The following is an 18758-nucleotide window of genomic DNA, read 5'->3' on the forward strand; positions in this document are numbered from 1 at the left end:
CCGGGACATGGAAGGTGGTGCTACAGACACACCCTGAGAGTCCATCCCACCACGGCGTAGCCAGCACTCCTGGCTGCGGCGCAGTCATGTAGTAGAATTCCCTTCCCTTACCATTTTGGCCTATGTGATCCAGTATAAATTTCCCTCATTGGAATAATAATTGGAATGACAAACAAAACAAAATTTAAGTTTTCACTTATATCCAAGACCTCACACTGTGTCATCCCCCCACAGTCCATGACAAGGACCTTTCTGTCTTACGATTATTTCTCCAGCAATCTTAATTGTCTTCACCCCTTATTTATTGCCAGAGTGTCCCTTTTTCTTCTCTCTTTTTAAAGTTTGAGCTGAGCTCTCTCACTCTATTTTTATTATTGGCTTTTCATTTTCTACCTTACAAATGATTCTCCTTAAATTATAGGACTTGGAAGTAATTTCTAGAAATGTCGTCAAAGTACTTCTGTCTACTTGATATCTTTGGAATAAGCAAATATTATTTTTACAAAAATAATAATATTTTTCCCCAAAAAGAATAAGCAAGAAGGATATCACATCCCTTTTTTCACCTGTTGAATGCTTTCCCCCAAATTGTGGTTACCTAGAGATCCCGGGCCAGGAAGTCAGCTGACGTGGGAAAGGACTAGGAGGTGGCTGAGGGAACACTCCAGTCTCAGCGTCTGGGAAGATGGCAGATGGCACCAAAACGAGGATTTAAAAGCTGACCCCATAAATGGAACCATCATTTTGAACCTACTGTTTCCTCTCTTGTATGCTTTAGAAGAAAGTCTTTGTCCATTTCTCTTTTTCTAGGGAGCTTTTTCTATCCTAATTAGTTAACTAGGAAAAGTTAGAATTGTGTTAGTAAAACATAAATAAAATAGGACAGGCAGCCAGTTGTGCTACATCAAGAGAGCAAGGGCCGGATATTGGTTCATCCCACCCTTCTCCTGAGCTCTCCACGTCGCCTGTCTGCTCTGGGAAGGAGCTCTGACGGCTGGAATTGGAAGTAAAGCAAAATGACTTTGGCCATCTTTGGCATGTCCCACCGGAAGCAACCAAAACTGTCCCTCAACCTGACAGTTGACCCTGAAACACCATGAGGTTAGTGAGGCCCTTAGAAAGGTCACCACGGCCCCCTTTCTTGATGGAGTGAGTGCCTACCAGGGGCTTCTGGAGCCGAAGGGGAGCGGCACAGATGCGAGGTCACCGTGGCATTTCCCCTGAGGGCATCTGCCTCTGTTCCTTCACCTTCAGTGCCTTGCAAAGCAGTATCCCCATTGCTTCCCCCATCTGAGAAACTTGGTGACTGTTGGTTGGGTGTAGCTGATCCCACAGGTCCTGAAGTCTTTGTTGATGAGAAGATGTTATCTTTTTCACTTGTGGCTTTCTGCTAAGAAAATAGCCGCAGTGCCCAGTGCCTGCCAAAGACCCAGGACCTTGTTAAGTACTACCGTGAATCTTCACACAAACCTGGCCAAACAGATGTGATTATTCCCATTTGGCAGACAAGGAAACTGAGGTTCAGAGCAGTCGGCACTTGACCAACTGCACGTCCAACACTGTCCTCTGGCTCTAAAGCTCATACCTGTTCCATGGTCTGGCTGCCTCTTCGTGCCATGAGTCGATGGGCCACTGCTGTCACCAGCTGACTTGTGAGGTTCATGACAGCCAGGGTGGGATGTAGCACACGCCAGAGGAGCCAGAGGACCCATTTGAGCAGAAGGCCAGTCCACGTGTGCTCCATTCACGGTAGTACAACCTGAATGGAAGGATGGCAGGAAGGATTTGCCCCATTGCTAACTGGGTGGAAATGGACCCAGTGTCCTGGGAATCCCACTCGTAACCACCATAGGAAATAAAATGCTTTCTGCCATGTACTCTGCAGCTTCTCATTTACTGTAAGTGGGTCCCTGACAGGGCTCAGCTACTGTGGTCATCTTCAGAAAGTAAGAGGCTTCTTAATTCAACCTCCCTATCATGAGCACCTTGTCTGGAGAGCAAGTGGGCAGAGGGGGAAGCAAAGTTCCGGTCAGCCGCAGCCTCTGGGTGCAGAACTGGGCTGGAGACCGTCAAGCTCTAGAACTGGGCACACAGCCCAGGAGTCTCGAAGGGAGATGATGGGCGATAATGCCCAGGGGAAGGGTCAGATTCTGAACAGACACAAAGGACAGGCGATGGAGCAGGCCTGCGGGGTCTCTGGCTCCCGCGTAGCGGGAGAGCGGGGTGTGAGGGCTGTGAGGGCTGTGAGGGGTGTGAGGGGGAGCTGCCGAGCATCTCTGTCCGGCCCAGAGGTCTCAGGCCGGGGGGGACAGGTTCCGCGCGAGGCTCAGTGACGCAGGGAGTATATGCACCACTCCGTGGCGACTGCCGCGTCGTTACGGATGAGGTATGGTTTGTGAGGTTTTTGTTGGTCTGTTTTTTTAGCATTTTCCCATAAGGTTCATCCATGTGCTTATGGGAATAGTACTGCCTGCTGAAGGCTCACTGTCGTCCTTCGGCAGCTTGGGGGAGGGGAGTGAATTTTGACACAGGGCCACAGGACTGGAGGTTCTTCTCTCATCCTAACAGTGCAGACCTGTGACACATTTGGAAGATGTGACCCAATAAGAGGAGCGCTGGGGACAGTGATCTTAGTGCAATGGCAGGGCAGACCGAGAGGGAGGCTGAAAGCGAGGTCCCCTGGAGGGGAACAGCCCGCTCACGTGCCGGGCGGTGGACGCAAACGCGGGCAGGACGCGGTGCGGCCGGGCGGGCTGCTGGCCCCGCTCCGTGGCCGTGCTGGGGTGCTGCGCGACTGGAAAACCCTAAGAGAGAAAAGGGATCTCCAAAGGACTCAGGGACAATTTGGCTGTGTCAGGTGAGAGTGGCGGGAGCCTCGTGGGGGCTCGAACGCAAGGAAGCGACATGGAGCGTCAGCAGGTGTCGGTAGCCGCCTCATCCAGAGAGAAAACGCTGAGCCCCCGCTGCAGGGTGGTCTAAGAACAAATGTATCCGTCCATAGAATGCCTAGGTCTGGAAGGACTTTCACAGCATCTGGATCTGGTGCCCATTCGGGATTTCACTAGCACCCTTCAGGAGTGTGGCCCGCGGTGTTGTGCGGGGCGCCGGGTCCTCCCGTCCACCTTCACCTCGCTTTCCCACTCCTGGGCTCACTCGGTGACGGGTCAGGACGCCCTTCCACACAGTGCTAGCTGGAGGCATTGCCAAGGTCACTGCGAGCGCACTCAGACGAGTGAATGAGAGACTCATGATCTGACAGTGACTGGCAGGTCAGGATGAATTAAAGAATATGTGTAAAAGTGCAACTAGAGCATATTTCTAAATTCTCTTAAATACAAACCTAAATGTGTTTGCCCTCCCCAGAAAGTTGTCAGCGTTGTTCTTGGACTTGAAAGTGGAGCAGATCTCCTCCCTCTTGTTTCGAGCATCTCAAGTATGTTTCACCTCTCCCTAAGGTGACAACAGCACAAGAAGTTTATAATTATATGCACAGCTAAATGAAAACTGAAAAGTGTGGTTTGTGGGCATTTCATTTTTTCCCCATAATGTTCATCAATTTGGCAATCTGAATAAGATTCAGAATCTGGGGTGTTCACAGCATTTTATATGAAAATATGCATGACAGTTTGGGGAACAGAAATTCCTGCCAAATGAGTTAAAATTACTTTTGATAAAAAGAACGTATTTCAGTAATTTAGAAAACTTAGAAAAACATTTAACACATCTTATAATCTGTGCTCTTTTATAAAACAATGGCCTGAAATTTGAGATGGAATTTAGATAAATGAGAACAAGGTCGAGAGCTAATCACTGAATGATAACTTCCGTAACATCACCGTGACTGCTTCTCACGGCAAGCGAGAGGCCAGCTTAAAGCCAGGACTGTCTCCAGGGCACATGGAGTCTGCACCTGCAAATGCCCCAAATGCATGAGAAGCAGGGACAGGGCCTGTCTCCCAGCTTGCCCGAGCACTATCGGTCTGCACAGCCCCTGGGCCCGCAGCTCGTGGGGCATGAGGAGCTGTCAGGGACCACTGTGCACACTCACCTCCTCTGTGCCTTTGTTCAGTCGCCTACCCTCACTGTGGGGTGAGGAATGCCAGGCTTAGCTGCTGGGCCCCTGGGGTCCACACAAGGGACAGAGCTATGGAGGCCCTAATGGCCGCACCTTCCCAGTCATTGGTTCCTTGGTTGGTAATCGGTTCACTGTTTGGGGGACTCTGTTGGCAAGTGCACCGTTACTCCCCATGTCCCATTCCAAGTGACACTTAAGTGTGTACGTGCTTTTGCAGCTGCAGCACGTACACACCTTGCATTGCCACTCAGGCACCGTGAACACAGCTTCCTCAAGGCCTCTGCTGCCCCAGGAAGCTTACATGGAGAGAATGTGCATTTTGAATCCTGATTATTATGTGTTAACTGTATGTCTCAAATTTGCAAATATACATGCCAACCACCAGGACAGCAAATTCCAGAACTTCCTCTGAGCCCCAGTTTCCTCGTTGGTAAAATGGTAGCAGTGCCTGCCTCACAGGACACCGTGGGGATTAACAGCTGCTTGTGGGAAGTGCTCCATAAGTACCTGGCGTTTATAAAGTGAGTGGCTACCACGAGGTACTGGACTTTAGCACAGAACAGGGTGTTTCCACATTTTGCTGTTGTGCATAATTACTCGGCCATCTAGAAAAACATACACTCCTTTTTCTAAACTCTTAAGTTGTGTGGGCCGGGTGCGGTGGCCCACGCCTGTAATCCTAGCACTGTGGGAGGCTGAGGCGGGAGGATCGCTTGAGGTCAGGAGTTCGAGACCAGCCTGAGCAAGAGAGAGACCCCCGTCTATACTAAATAATAGAAAAATGAGCTGGGTGTGGTGGCACATGCCTGTAGTCCCCACTACTTGGGAGGCTGAGGCAGGAGGATCGCTTGAGCCCAGGAGTCTGAGGCTTCTTTGAGCTAGGCTCATGCCACAACCCTCTAGCCCAGGTGACAGAGTGAGAATCTGTCTCAAAAAAAAAAAATAATGATAATGAAATTGTATGCATGAATGTGGATGGTACAGGAATGAGAGTGAGTTCTTATTAATTCAGCTTTACTCTGCAGATGTGGAATAACTTGATAGCTAAAGCTATATTTTGTTTTTTAAACTTTTTGTAATTTTTAGGGAATCAAGTATTTAGGATAAAAATTAACGAATTACTTTGAATTACACTAGGCAAAGAACTGATTCTCTTGAAAAGTGACTAACATTTAATGTCTAACAGTGTATTGCAATATTCTTGATATTAATGGCAATGTGTGGAGAGGAGAGTGTCCTGGCGGAAGTCGGTATCTCAAGGCTTACTCTTTGATTACTCAAGACTGCACAAGTCCACGTTCTCTGGTGTGAGACCAATGTTAGACACATTGTGTTCACTTACAATCTCTAAGCTCCTTTACTCTCAGTACACTGGTAAACATGGTACCTCCCACTGCTGTGGTCATCGTCACACAGACGACAGGCAGCAGCCCTGGCCTCAGAGCTGAAGGGTGTGTCAGGAAGTTCACTGTCAAATCATAAGCACCATGTGGACATTGTCACCATTATCAGGTGTATCACAGTGCTTTGTTGTTTCATCAGAGAGCTTCATACCCTGTCACCTGTTGTGATGCCCTGTTTTCAAGTGGTAATACTTACCCCTTAAGCCACCTGTGCCTTTTCTCCCATTATCTGAGCTAGAAGAAGCCCCATCGTGTAGAATAACTGAGGTCAAAGGGTTTGCAGAAGGGGTGAGAGCGCAGTGCGGACAAGAGCACACAGGTTGTCGTGAACCTGGCTGTGCAGGCCAGCAGGGACATCCGCGCGGGGCAAACCAACTCACCATAGCTCTGCCTGATGGGATTCGTGGTGGCGGCCTCATCCATTAGATTTGGACTGTCAGCACACAAAATAAATAGATGAAGAGGAAGGGTTTGCTAGGAGATAATTAAGCCAATCACTTCAAGAAACAGCTTTGAAAGTGTCTCCTAAACTGTGTTTGCCCACTATCCCAATAATTTATTAAGTTTTTCATGGGGGAAAAAGGGAGGGTCTGTGGTCAGAGAAATTTGGGAAATACTAGTTTAACCAAAGTTCAAGAGGTCTGTTTCCTGCAGGTCACTTTGGAGACTTAACTTAGTATCTCCTCCAACAAGTTTAACTTAGCAGCTGCACTGTGCACCTAACTCTAATAGTCACTGGGCTGTGACCCCTGGAAGGAAAATTGTGTGTGTGTATGTGTGTGCACGTGCGAATGTGCAGAATCTGCCAAGTCTGAAGAAGTAGGAGCACCCTGGGAGACTGCAAGAGAGTAAAGATGCAAGATGTGAGGCAGTGGTAGCACTTACGCAAGCCACTGAGAGGACCACTCGCAGGAATGGGTAGCTCTGCTTGGGGTCAGGGAAAACATTAATTTTTCGCTACCCAGTGGGTTGCATGAACATTTTCTGATTTTCTATAAACACTTGCTAAGAAAAAGCTGAATGAAGAACATTTTCGATGCAGTCAGCTCATTAAGAGACACACTGTTTGTGTGAAGATATGTGCTCTTCTCCCAGGAGGTGCCCTGTAATGAGGCTGAGGTCTTGGACCAGTTCTGCTGAATGGTTTCTCATAGTTCTAGAATGTTTGGGTTACCACCTCTAGGATGCTGAACCCATCAGCAGTTGCTGCAAACTACCCTCTGTGATATAACGCTGTGATTTGAGACCCTGGGGGATTCAGCCTTTTTCTGAATGATCACTTTTCTGTTGCCTATATGAGGGCCAATTATATAGCAGATGAGTAGCTAAACAATGGTTTTGAGCAATAATATGTTTTTTTTAAAAAAAATAAAGCTTTCTGTTAAACTCTTACTGTATCTCTCTAATGGTATTACAACCCAGCTTTCTTTCTGCCTTCTTTATTGCAGTTACATATGGGGCTGATGACTTTAGGGATTTTCATGCAATAATTCCCCAATCTTTCTCTCGTAAGTATATGCTTTCCTTCTAGAACATGGAAATATATGTTCATTTCATACTCAGTTTCCATTGTGTAAATATTGTGAGTGCATGTTCCTGCATGAACACTTTCCTTCACACTTGAAAAAAGGAGATAAATTAAATATTTACCATTCTATTCATTAAATATCTACCATCAGGGACATAGTTTATGTAATAAAGTACACAAGTGAGGTTTAGGCGGTTGAGGGATGTACCAGGGAGCATGGCGGTGGAGTAACAGCGAGGGTGGGAGTAAGGATAGTACCAGTGGGACTGTTACTCTGATGATGCTGTTGGACCGTTTTGTTACCAGTGTTGTGATTATCTCCTTTTTATTGAGTGTGAGGATAAAATGGCCATACTTCCTGTCACCATCAAACAACATAATATGGTTTCGAGATAATTTTACACTTTTGCGGGACAGGGGACAGACACATACTCCCCATGTGCTGCTCTGGAGTATTAATTTCAGAACCGAGAAGAGAGAAATCACAGGCTTCCAGGCCGTTAGCCGTGGTGCTTGCTGCATGAGCAAGCACACTGTCAATGCTGGGCACCTTCTCTGATCTGAGCTGTTAAACCAAAAACAGATGTTAATTTCATTTTTCTTTTTTAGGTATTGAGAGCTGATAAATGATAAATTTATTTGGGCAACACCTTTGAAGGAGTATCTTAAAGAATGAAGAGTGCTTTTTATAAATTACATAGAGAGCTGAATATTTAAAGTCATGCAAGTTGTTAGCCCCCCTTAGGACTTGGGTCTTCAGAACCTGTATTAGTAAATTCTCTAATATTATAAAACAACATCAGAAAACAGTTTGTGTTTGTTAACACTGTAGCAATCATGCTTACAGACTCTAATTTAAAAGGTATCAAAACAGTTTAGGTTTCTGACATCCTGGTTATCAAAAACAACCTTGTATCTAAAGGATTTAGCAGTGTCAGTCTAAGTATACCCCTTTTCTCAAAACTAGGATTGACAACTTTTCCAAATATAAAATTCATAGAAATCTTTCTTTTAATGATATTCCTTTGATTCCAATTTAAAATAGCCTGATATTTATTTCTGTGAGATATATGTATGTATATGTAAATGTTGATATATGTGTATATGTATAAGTGTGTGCTTCTGTGAACATAGAAAACATTAAGGTACTAGGACAGAGAAATGATACTGACTTTGAGATGAACAATCATGTTGAAATGTTTTGAGAATTTAAATGCACTTAAGAGTAAAATAATACATTCTAAGACATGTTTTCGTTAAGTTGAGGAGGGTGCAGGCCCGAGCATACTGTAATGTTGAAGTAGATCCTTTGGTGAAAACAGTCTGAAAACATTGCTGCATGTGAAGATATATTTGGAGTTTTTAAAACATAGATGATATGTATTTTGCTATGCCTCACCTATATATTTATGCAGATATGTTGGTGAGGTATCGGTGGCTCTCTCTCCCCACTCCCCCCAGTAGTCAAACTGTGAATCTCCCGCGCACACTAGTGGCCCGTAGATTTCGGGACTTCCCCACCCAGACGACAACCAAACTGTTCTGGGCCAATATCGCCACCTTGTGGTCACAATAGAGAATTGCCCTTTCTGCCCCTTAACACCTCTTCTCTTCCTTCCGGAAAATTAAAAACATAGCCTTTTTGACCTCCTCTGCCTTCTTTATTCCAGTTTGTGTCCCTAGTTACCTGAGGTAAATGTCTGTACGCTTATAACTTGTTCTTTTTTATAGTTTCTCTTTTCTCTCTTTTGTCTTTCTTTTCTCTTCTCCACTTCTTTCCATTTAAAGGCATTAGACATCAGATAAGGAGAAAAGCGTTTCTAATCATGCACTTTGACAAAAAAAAAAACTCTACATTTTAAATGCTATTAAATTATAATAAACGGTTCCATTGACCTTTAAAATGCCTAAGAGTTTCGTAAGTCTCTTTTGGAGGCAACACAAAAACACATATATAAATCTCTTCTTCATCTCAAATTTTCATTTCATTACCACGATTCGAGATACATCGTAAATGTTTTTATTTCATTTGATTTTTACTTGCTAGTCACGAGTGTTGCAAGAATATATCTGTGCCACATTTTTTATTTAAAATACTGAACATTTCAAGCTCACATGGCCCAAACTCATACCGGAGTGATATTTCAGACTATGTTTTCAATGGAGAAATGCATTCTGAGTACCAAACATTCACTTTTCCAGTAAATGGAAAAGTATTCTAAAAAGGAAAAGGAAATGAAGAGGAAACATAACCCATTTGTAAGGTGAGGACTGCCAGTGTACATTATACCTATGCATTAAACAATGATTAATTATTTGTGAGTGCATATAACACTTGGCAGCAAATTCAGGCCTCCGGGTTCTTCAATTCTAAATCTGTCTGTAGATTCCACCTACATTCAGGGCATGGGGTCTCTCTTAGGACTGTTGGGTAACTAATAACGTTGAAGTCCTCTAAGATACGACAGCAAGATTTTAATTTTTCCTATTTTTAAATAGCATCTGGGAAGGAAAGTAGGTTTTGACTGGGGGTTTGAAAACATCCACTCTTAATATAAGCCACATTTATTGAATAATAAAATTGGGCCCCTGTCCGTTGTCTCTTAGTGGAAGCGCCCTGGGCAGGCCTGAGCCAGAATGTTCTGGGGGAAAGAAACGGACACGTCTCCATTTCACGTTGTATATTTAATCAGTTCAATTCAGCATCGTACTGAGCTCAACGTTTTTTTAAGTAGTAGGAGAGTTTACAAAATATTTATAAGTATATTCGCTATATTCAGGGAGAGTGCTCCATTTCATGGAAACAGTTCCACAGCGAAGCAGTTTCAGGTCCAAGCAAGTGGAGGAGTCAGAGAGGTTTGGGTGTTCAGAACCTCAAGGGTCAGCTTGAGCCCTGGCTAACTTTCCCTGGAGACAAATCCCTGGGGTCGACCTAAACACAAGCAGTGCAAATTAGGGGCAGACTAACTATTTCACAGAATTGATTTTGGGACAGGTCTGATGTGTACCATTTAAGGATTGTTATTAAGAAAATGAAAGGACTCCCCATGTGACATTCTTAACAGAGTCAGTTGGGAGCCTTGCGTGTCCCTTTGGGTGGGCTCCAGGTTACCCCAGTATGAGACTGCCGGGAGATGGGTGGCAGCAACAAATGCCCGTCATCCATCCTAAACTCCTTTATTAGTGGAGGCAACCACTGGTGTCGTTGCCTTCTGTAGTTGGATTTCAAAATCTTAATAAAGGGCCCGTGGAAACTCGTACACACCTGCCGAGCCTTCCCACGAGCCCTGTGTACACTGCCATCGACAGGCCACACTCCACTTGTTATTTTTTTCTAGGTAAAGGAAAGGGCCCTCGGAGGCCTTGTCTCACTCCTGGCGGGGGCATGCTGGTGGAGGCCACACACAGGGCCACGGGGGTGGCAGGACCTGAGATCCGGGCGCCTGCCAACCTCCAGGGCCCGCCCTCTGCCTGCCCGTGCGGAGGCCTCTTGTGGCACAACCCCCTTCTTGCATTTATCGCTCAGTCGCCTCTCCTCAAATGCCTTCTCTTCTCTTTTAGAGCCACACTGAGGAAGTGCTGGTCCTGTTGGCCGGGTGCGTCTCTCCTGGCTGCGGCCTGCCCAGCCGCTCAGCCTGGGCCTTTGCTTTCTCTGGGCCGGGTGTGTCCAGGGCCAGCGACATTCCTTGCAGGAACTGGTTTCCGTTCCAGGACTTCCTTTCCTGGGAACCCGCTCCCGCCCGTGCTTGCCCTTTTCACAAGAGGCACAGTCACCGACCAGTGCCAGGGACTCCAGATCTCAGTCGGTGCAGGACTCCAGAACCACTTCTTTGGCCATTCCTTTCTTCCAGCCACAGCACGGATTGAGCTCACCTTCAGCCAAAACCCCGGAAACCTTTTGCACACTTGCATACGGGAAGATGAGACACCCTCACCCTGTGTTTTCAATTCCACTAGACCTTACGTTATGTCTGTTAGGTTTCAACTTTTGAGATCCAGTCTGTATTTGCAAGTTGGCTCCCGCCATTGCTGCAGCCCTGTGTTGTAGCTTCCATGGAATCATAATCTGCTCCATTGTGTTCTAGAAGGCCCCAATCTCATTCTAAAAACCCGAAGACGGATGGTTAGAAATAATCCCAGGTTAAGGAGTGCACAGATCTTTGCAGTTTTACCATGTTTCCAGGGCAGACTGGTGCAGACACTGGAGAGCAACGAGGGCCTAGTGAATTTGCTTCCACCCAAAAAGATACACAGCCCCTACCTGAGAATATGGATTCTAGAGAACTGAGCAATAATTAAGCACCATTGCCTGAACAGCCAACCTGTCTCCCTTATTGTCCACGTCTTTTGTCCCTGGCAGGTGGGAGAGGTGAGCGAGAGGGTTGCTCAGATGCAGGTGCTGAGCCTCTGATCTTCAGAGTCTTGCAGGGAAGCACACGGGGGAGTCCCCACTGCGCTAGTCTCAGCGCAGACTGGCGGAATGCCAGGATCCGGTGGGAAGAGACAGGTGGCATGGTTCAGCCTGGAGGTACATCCTCACTTCTGGGGTCTTCGGGTCCACCACGGAGGCTGTGGCCCATGTTCTAGTTAATTTATTTTATTCCTTTGTCTGTCTTTTCTCCAAAGAGCTAGTAGGAAAACACTGGCAGGCAGGCAGCCCTCGGTTTCCATGGGTTCTGCATCTGCAGATTCTGCCAACTGTGGGTTGAAATTACAGTATGTGAGGGACGTGGAACCCTCAGATATGGAGGGCGGACTTTTCACATCTGCGGGTTCCGTGGGGCCAACTATGGGACTTGAGCACCCACAGATTTGGTGTCTGTGGGGTCCTGGAAGCAATGCCCTGTGGATCCCAAGGGACATCTGGATAGTGGTTAGGACTTCGGGGACTGGAGCTAGGCTGCCTGCCGTTACCTCCCAACCCTGCCACTTGCTAGCTGTGAGACCTTAGAAAGTTTTCAGCCTGTTTATGCCTCAGCTTCTTCGACTATAAAATAGGATAGTAATAGTTCTTCCTTTATGGAGTTGTTGTGAAGCTTAAACAGGAGGGTGCGATTAAATTGCTGTGTGCTGGCATGTGGCGTTGGGGCAGACAGAGCCTCACTCCATGGGACGGCTGCACTGGGACTACCGGGGCGTCAACACGTACGACTGTTGACATAGGCAACCACTGGCGCATGGCTCCACCTGCCATGTCCCTCACTGTCCTCCGCCAACTCCCCACGTGTTAACTCTGATGGGCTAGTGCTCTGATGGTTCCTGTTTTTCACAGATGAGAAAATCAAAGCGTAGAGACGTTACAGAACTTGCCCAAGATCTCAGAGCTTCTGAATAGTAGACTGAGATTCCAGACCAGGTAGTTTGATTTCAGTGTCTGGACTTTAGATCTCCAAATAAGAGAAATTTGTTGAATAAAACAAATTTGGAGTGTTACTAACAAAGTTGGTTGTTTAAAACAGTTGTTCTCAGTGCTGAGTGTACACTAGAATCTCCTGGAGGGCTTGTTAACACACAGATTGCTGGGCCCACCTGGGGTTTCTGAGCCAGCAGGTCTGGGGTGGCCCCAACAATCTGGGCATCCAGCAAGTTCTTAGGTGATGCTGATGCTGCTTCTCCAGGGACTGAGCTCTGAGAACCATTGATTGAAGATGTTGACCAAAAATTATGCAGTCTTGATTGTCATCTATCTCGTCGACTATTTTACTTGGCAAAATTTACCTACCTGCTCTTTTTAATTTGTGCAAATGATTAAAATGATGGCTTTGGGCACAACTGCAGGTTCTGCTCATTCTTACAGTGTTGGGTTCATCCATTCGCTGTCATTGTCTCAGAAGCATACAAACGACATGTCTCTTATTTTCTCTAGGAAGAGAAATATGCAGATGACATTATTACCCTACATGTGACTTAGAGGAAACAATGACACAGAGTAAACAGTGGTGGTTGTACCCGTTGACACCAGCAGTTCACTGCCCCCCCCACAAGCATCTTTCTCCTTGAAAAGCTCTTCCAGAAATCGTGCAGTCATAAAGCACCCCAAATAGCCCTTCCGCAAAAGGAAGAAATGTAAGAAATGACACCTGTACTTGGGAACACAGGATTCATTTACGTCACTGTAAGATAAAAAGGGATTAGAATGATCATGTGCCAAAGAGACAGAAGGGCCCTCCAGCAGTCTCGAAGGGACCTGTGGTCAGAACTCTGAGTGTTTGCTGAGATTTGTCCCAAGGTCCACTACTATTTACATGAAACGAGAACAGGAAATTTTTCAGACTTGATAACCACTGTCTTAGGGATTTTGCCAAACAAGCTTACATGTCCTAGCGAGTTGGACTATGTGTCCCAAGCAGTGCTCACCTTCTAGGGCAAGGTGCTCCTCGGGCAGAGCGGGTGTAGGATCTGCCTCAGACCCCTCCTGAGGTTCCACAAGGCTGTGGATCCGGTGACCTTAACCTGCTTAAAGTGAGGGCCCAACTCTAAAGTGTGGACTTTAACAGCTTTTTCACGCATTTTCAGACACTCTCCATTGGGGTCTATAGAGCGGGCTGGCGGGTCCTCCCTGCAGCCTGCACCCTTGGCCCGGCTACGGTGTGCCATGAAGCCCACTCCAGGCTGAACGCAGAGGGAGCTCGGGCTGCACCCCTTTGGTATATGCTAAGAACGTCTGTTTAGTAGCTCACTGCATCTATTTGATTGTCTTTTTGCTGCTATGTTGTTCTGTTGTGGTTTTTTTGCAATGACACTGAGTGGCCTCCTGTATTGTGTCTTTCAGCTGGTAATGTTAAAGTAGAGACTCAGAGTGATGAAGAGAATGGGCGTGCCTGTGAAATGAATGGGGAAGAATGTGCGGAGGATTTACGAATGCTTGATGCCTCGGGAGAGAAAATGAATGGCTCCCACAGGGACCAAGGCAGCGCGGCTTTGTCGGGCGTTGGAGGCATTCGACTTCCTAACGGAAAGCTAAAGTGTGATATCTGTGGGATCATTTGCATCGGGCCCAATGTGCTCATGGTTCACAAGAGAAGCCACACTGGTAAGGCTGGGAGCAGTTTTTCCTTTAGTGGCCTGGAGAAGGTCTGTGGGGTGAGGAAGGGGGAAGACATCCTGTCTTCCTCGAGGGTTCTGAGCGTGATGCAAACTGGTTGGCAGCACAGGGGTTGCAAGTGGCTGGGTGCGGCTGGTGCTGAGTTACGGTGTTCTCGTTCCCGAGCAACATCTGACAGGACTGCCCAACACACACCAACTGACTCCACAAATAAAACACGGTAAAAGTGAACAGACCAGATGAGAAGTCTGTCGAGGGCCTGATGTTAACTTGCCAAACAGCCTGGGCTGCACCCTTAGGCTGCACGTGCTCAGTGGTCCACCCTCAACAAAACAGAGTACTGATGCACCGAAACCTCCTCCGCAGAGCTCCCACTGAGGAACCATGAGTGATGTGTGTGTTTTGATTATTTTCAAACTAACAGGGCTTGCTTCTTAGAAACATTAGTGAATGGCGGAATAGCAGCAAAATTCAGTTTCTCAGAGAGAGGATGGATCGGTTTTCAAATGGCTCACCCTCTAATGGGTGACTCTTCCAATCAGACAGTTTGTTTGCCACTAGTTTTCATCTCAATTGGTAAAAAAATTTCATGCTAAGACCCCATCTTTTTGCAAGATTTACTGGAGGCTTTCAAAGTATAAGTGGTATTCTGTCTCAAAAAAAAAAAGGAATATGGGCGATCTAGTGTCAGGGAGTTGTGCCCAGGCTCACACGAGGTTCTCTCCCTGGCGGGCGTGGGGAAGCACAGCCCGTCTTGGAGTCTCGTTGTCCACATCGTGCCTGCTCCATGCGTCTCTGACAGCCCGGCACGTTGATGGAACAGTCACAGGCTGGTCTGGCAGAACTGCTGAGTCACCACCACTAATGGTGCCAAAGAGTCTTGGGAATAAAATATTCGTGGCACACATTTGACCTTTCACTGTGGGCAGGAGGTTGCTTCCGAATGGAACAGAAACTATTCTTTACGTGGGAAGCTGCCGTAAAGGTGGGTAAAACACAGTAAATTCACCAATTCTAGTGGTGGCTGAAAGCGTGGACTTAAAGCCTGGAGACCCTGCGCCATCACTGCCTGTGAGCTGGCGTTGCTAGGTCATCACAGGGCTCGTGTCTGCCACTGCAGTCCCCAGGAGGGGAGAGGAAGATGAAATGTGCACCTTAGAGACCCAGTAGATTCTATAAGATATCTCAGGAAAGTGAGGAAATCAGAGCCTTGTGTGCTGCTTACGTGGGGCCAAAACATATATGTTTATCAAACATTCAGCAGGAATTCAGAAATTTTGTTGAGCAAAAAAAGAAAAAGCCGAGTTATCAGAAAATACGGATATTTGTGGGAGTGTGATTTTTACATTTGAGTCAAGGCAGTTTCCAAAATGATGTATTCCCCTTGTAATATGTCCAGAAAACCATAAATAAATTGATTTTCAATAGGTATCCATCTTCAATAAAAATTCAGCTTCTAAAATTAAGCAAACCTTGCTCTTCGTAATGTTCCCCAAATCCTCAAATTACCCAGTGAAATAGACCCATCACATCCAAAGCTAGGTGCAGTGAGCTGGACGGCAGTCCCTTCCCCCTTCTGTGTGAGTGGACATCGGCGGGGAGGTGGGCTTCCTGTGCCAGGCACTCCCCAGGATCCGCTGGGACCCTGGAGCAGACCTTACCCGTGTTTCCTGCTACTTCGTGTAGAGCCTGACTGTACAGTGAAAATTCTCTGACATGAATATTTGATAAGTGAATCAAATTCTGGCATACTAAATTGCCAAAATATAATGACTGCCTGCCTTGATAAAAAGGATAATTACATTTAATGAATCAACCTGCCAAGAACAGATATGCGGGTTGGTACCTGCTGTTTGCCACTCACTTCTCCCAACAAGTAGCAGCTAGGTGCCACCTAAACACCAATACACTGAGTTTTTCACTTACGGAACAAATAACTCCCAGAAATCAATTTTATAGTTCCTGCCTTGCCCTTTATTTAAAAGAAAAACAAAACACCTGAAACAATGAACTCATGGACTGTCTTCATCATGCATTCCATTTGCATAAATATAGAGGGTCACAGGTAGATAGAGCAATGCCTGGTTTGGCCAAACTAGAGTTGAATAACTAACTGCTCATGCTAGAAAGGTTTTCATTTTTCTGGGATCTGAGTGAATATGTTAGAAAAGGCGTGCTTTCTGAATTCTCTATGTTTAAAACATTTCTAGAGCAGTGCTTCTGAAACTTCTCACAGGGGATGTAAATCATTTGAGAGCTTGTGAACATGCAGACTCTGAGTCAGACCCCGGGGAGAGACAGGAGGGCGGGCTGCACTCTCACCAGCACCCAGGGGTGGAGTGCAGACTGCAGAGCATCCGCCAAGGTCAGGGAAGTGCAGGTGAGTGAGGGACAGTAGACAGGCTATTTGGAACAGCTCTCCATCTGGGGGCTTAGGTGTGATGTGATTCCCCATGGACAAGCTAGGACTTGCACTGTGGCCATTGCTCCTCCTGCCCATGACGGAGTTGGCAGAGGCTCCAGGACTTCTCGGTCCCTTCCTGATACATAGAGGGTTCTCAGGGGCATCTCACCTCTGCCACACTGGTGCCTTGGTGAAATACCGTTGGTGCCATTTGTACACAGTTCCTTGGTACTAGCACTTCACTTCCCCTGTTTTGCTGATCAGGTTCATATTTTGGACTCAGGTGTGATAGTGATGCCTTCCCTGCCTACATCTCGGGGCCAGTGTGAGAATCAGAGAGAGAAGTAGGAAGGAAGCAGGGAATTCGGAGTGCAAATGCAGGGTGTTATTATTCTAAATGGTAGAATTTTTAATAATAAAGACCAAGAAGAGTGTCTGGGTTTTGGACATTCTGTATAGACCCGCACCTGTTTTGTTCCCATCTGCAAGGTGAAAAGGCACAGCCCCGGCCTTCCTGAGCACAGCACCCGATTGTCCCGCTGCTGCAAGGTGCGGGCACAGCGGGCCCAGGTCAGTTCCTGCACTTCAGACATACTTTTCAGTTCCCCTTGTTCTGATGTGCTCTCAGAAATTCTATAATGCAGGTGTCCATGAAGACTTTCTTTTTTTCCCAATTAAGCTATTAAAAAGGGCTCACACGTTCTTACAAAGGGTCCCTAAAATGGGAGATCTGTAGAGTCACTGGGACAAAAACTAAATTTTGAAATCATGATACGAAAGCCCTCCTCCCAGTTCAGTAACAGCGTCACAACCTTAGAGAATCTTGATCTACTCAGCTGCATTAATGAGCTGTTGGCCTACAGAAGGCAAGTGATGGACCCTGGACACGCAAGAACACCCCCCACATGGGCCGTGTTCCGTGTCCAGCCCTGTGGGTGTGTCCCCTCACCTCTCAACACGTCCACGGGGAAACTTTCTTGAGTGGAGCGCTGTCACTCTCGGGAATGCCCCTTCAGGACCCCACGCCCAGGGCGACCCGTGCGTGCCAGCACAGGCCCTCAGAAACAGACAGGTTTCCAGTGCAATCCGTCTGCCCATGGGGATCAGGACACCAGGCACAGCGGGAGGCAGGAGAACCCTGCCTGCCTGCCCGGCCCTGCCGAAGGGCGCCTTGGCTGTAATGATCTGTCCCTTGTGTTTCAGACAGGTAAGACACTAGCTCTACCTCGTGTTTTCCCTGTAGCCCTTCCTACCGGGGAGAAGCTGGGGCTCCAGCACCTCACCAACGCAGAGAAGGGCGTTTCCCATGGCACAGGCGTAGGGTTGAATTTGCTAACTTGGCATCGAACCGCAAACACAGTTTTGTCACCAGGAGTGTCCCCACATCCGTGTTATGAGTGTTTCCATGGCACGAGCTGTCCTATGCAGCCAGTCCGAACGGGAGCTGTGGTTGGAGGCACGTGCGTTTCACTCCGGGTCTCCCTGCACACGGGGTCACCTGCCTTTCCCTGCCGTCCACTGGGAGTTGAACGCACACATTCACACACATGTGCGATGAAGGCCCAGGAGTGTTTCTAATAGGTAATTAAATGATCTCTCTCCATTGGAAGCACCTCAGGGCAACCTGGCTACCAGCTGTCTTAATCGCCCATCCAAAATTGGCCGCAGGCGCAGGCTTGTAACTCGGAGAGTTAGTGAGCTGGTTTTGCCATCACCTGCCTGACTTAATCTTTCCCCTCTGTTCAGCCAAGACTGCTCCAGGAAGGGATTTGGGAAACACGAATATCTCCTGGTCAGCATTGGGAAACCTTCCATTGGTCTATAATTGAATATCACTGTGAACTAGTTTTAGCTTTTATAGTAGCACATCTATCCTGCCCACTTAAAAAAAAAGTGATGATAATCATGAAATTCAAATGCCAATATAGACTTATTATAAATTTAATCTGGTGTGGATTTTAACAGTACCAGATATGCTTCTACTTAATTGCTTTTGATAAGTGCTGTCTTCTGTACCATAATCACATTCATCAGTTGGAAAAATGGTTAAATAGACATTTTAACATGTTTCTTTTTTCCTAAGGAGAAGTTGTCCCTAGGAAATACATTTTTATGGTATCTTGACACCCAGAATTGTGGTCACATAGCACTCTTCTTCTAAATAAAGCACTTGTTTTTCAAAAGAGCTTTTATATTTACTTACATTCAATGAGAGTTAAATGAAATGTTCACTGATTTAGATTCCAAGACCTGTGACTAAACAGGACAATATTTCTTTTTCTCAGATACCTGTTTATCCCTTT

General features: G+C 46.7%; 1 protein-coding gene across 7 annotated transcripts in view; it reads left to right on the top strand.

The window, feature by feature from the left end:
- IKZF1 (IKAROS family zinc finger 1) overlaps positions 1 to 18758 on the top strand; it is an 87473-nt gene that overhangs the window by 51340 nt on the left and 17375 nt on the right. For 4 of the 7 annotated variants that reach the window (XM_045564725.1, XM_045564727.1, XM_045564728.1 and 1 more), the window contains exon 4: positions 13779 to 14039. The exons of 2 other annotated variants lie outside the window; for them this stretch is intronic. In XM_045564725.1, coding sequence (XP_045420681.1) covers positions 13779 to 14039 — 261 coding nt within the window. Of the gene's footprint in view, positions 1 to 6926; positions 6987 to 13778; positions 14040 to 18758 lie in introns of all 7 variants that reach the window. One more of the 7 variants, XM_045564723.1, reaches the window with a different exon arrangement.

Source organism: Lemur catta, chromosome 11 (genome assembly GCF_020740605.2).
Source record: "Lemur catta isolate mLemCat1 chromosome 11, mLemCat1.pri, whole genome shotgun sequence".
Taxonomy (NCBI): domain Eukaryota; kingdom Metazoa; phylum Chordata; class Mammalia; order Primates; family Lemuridae; genus Lemur; species Lemur catta.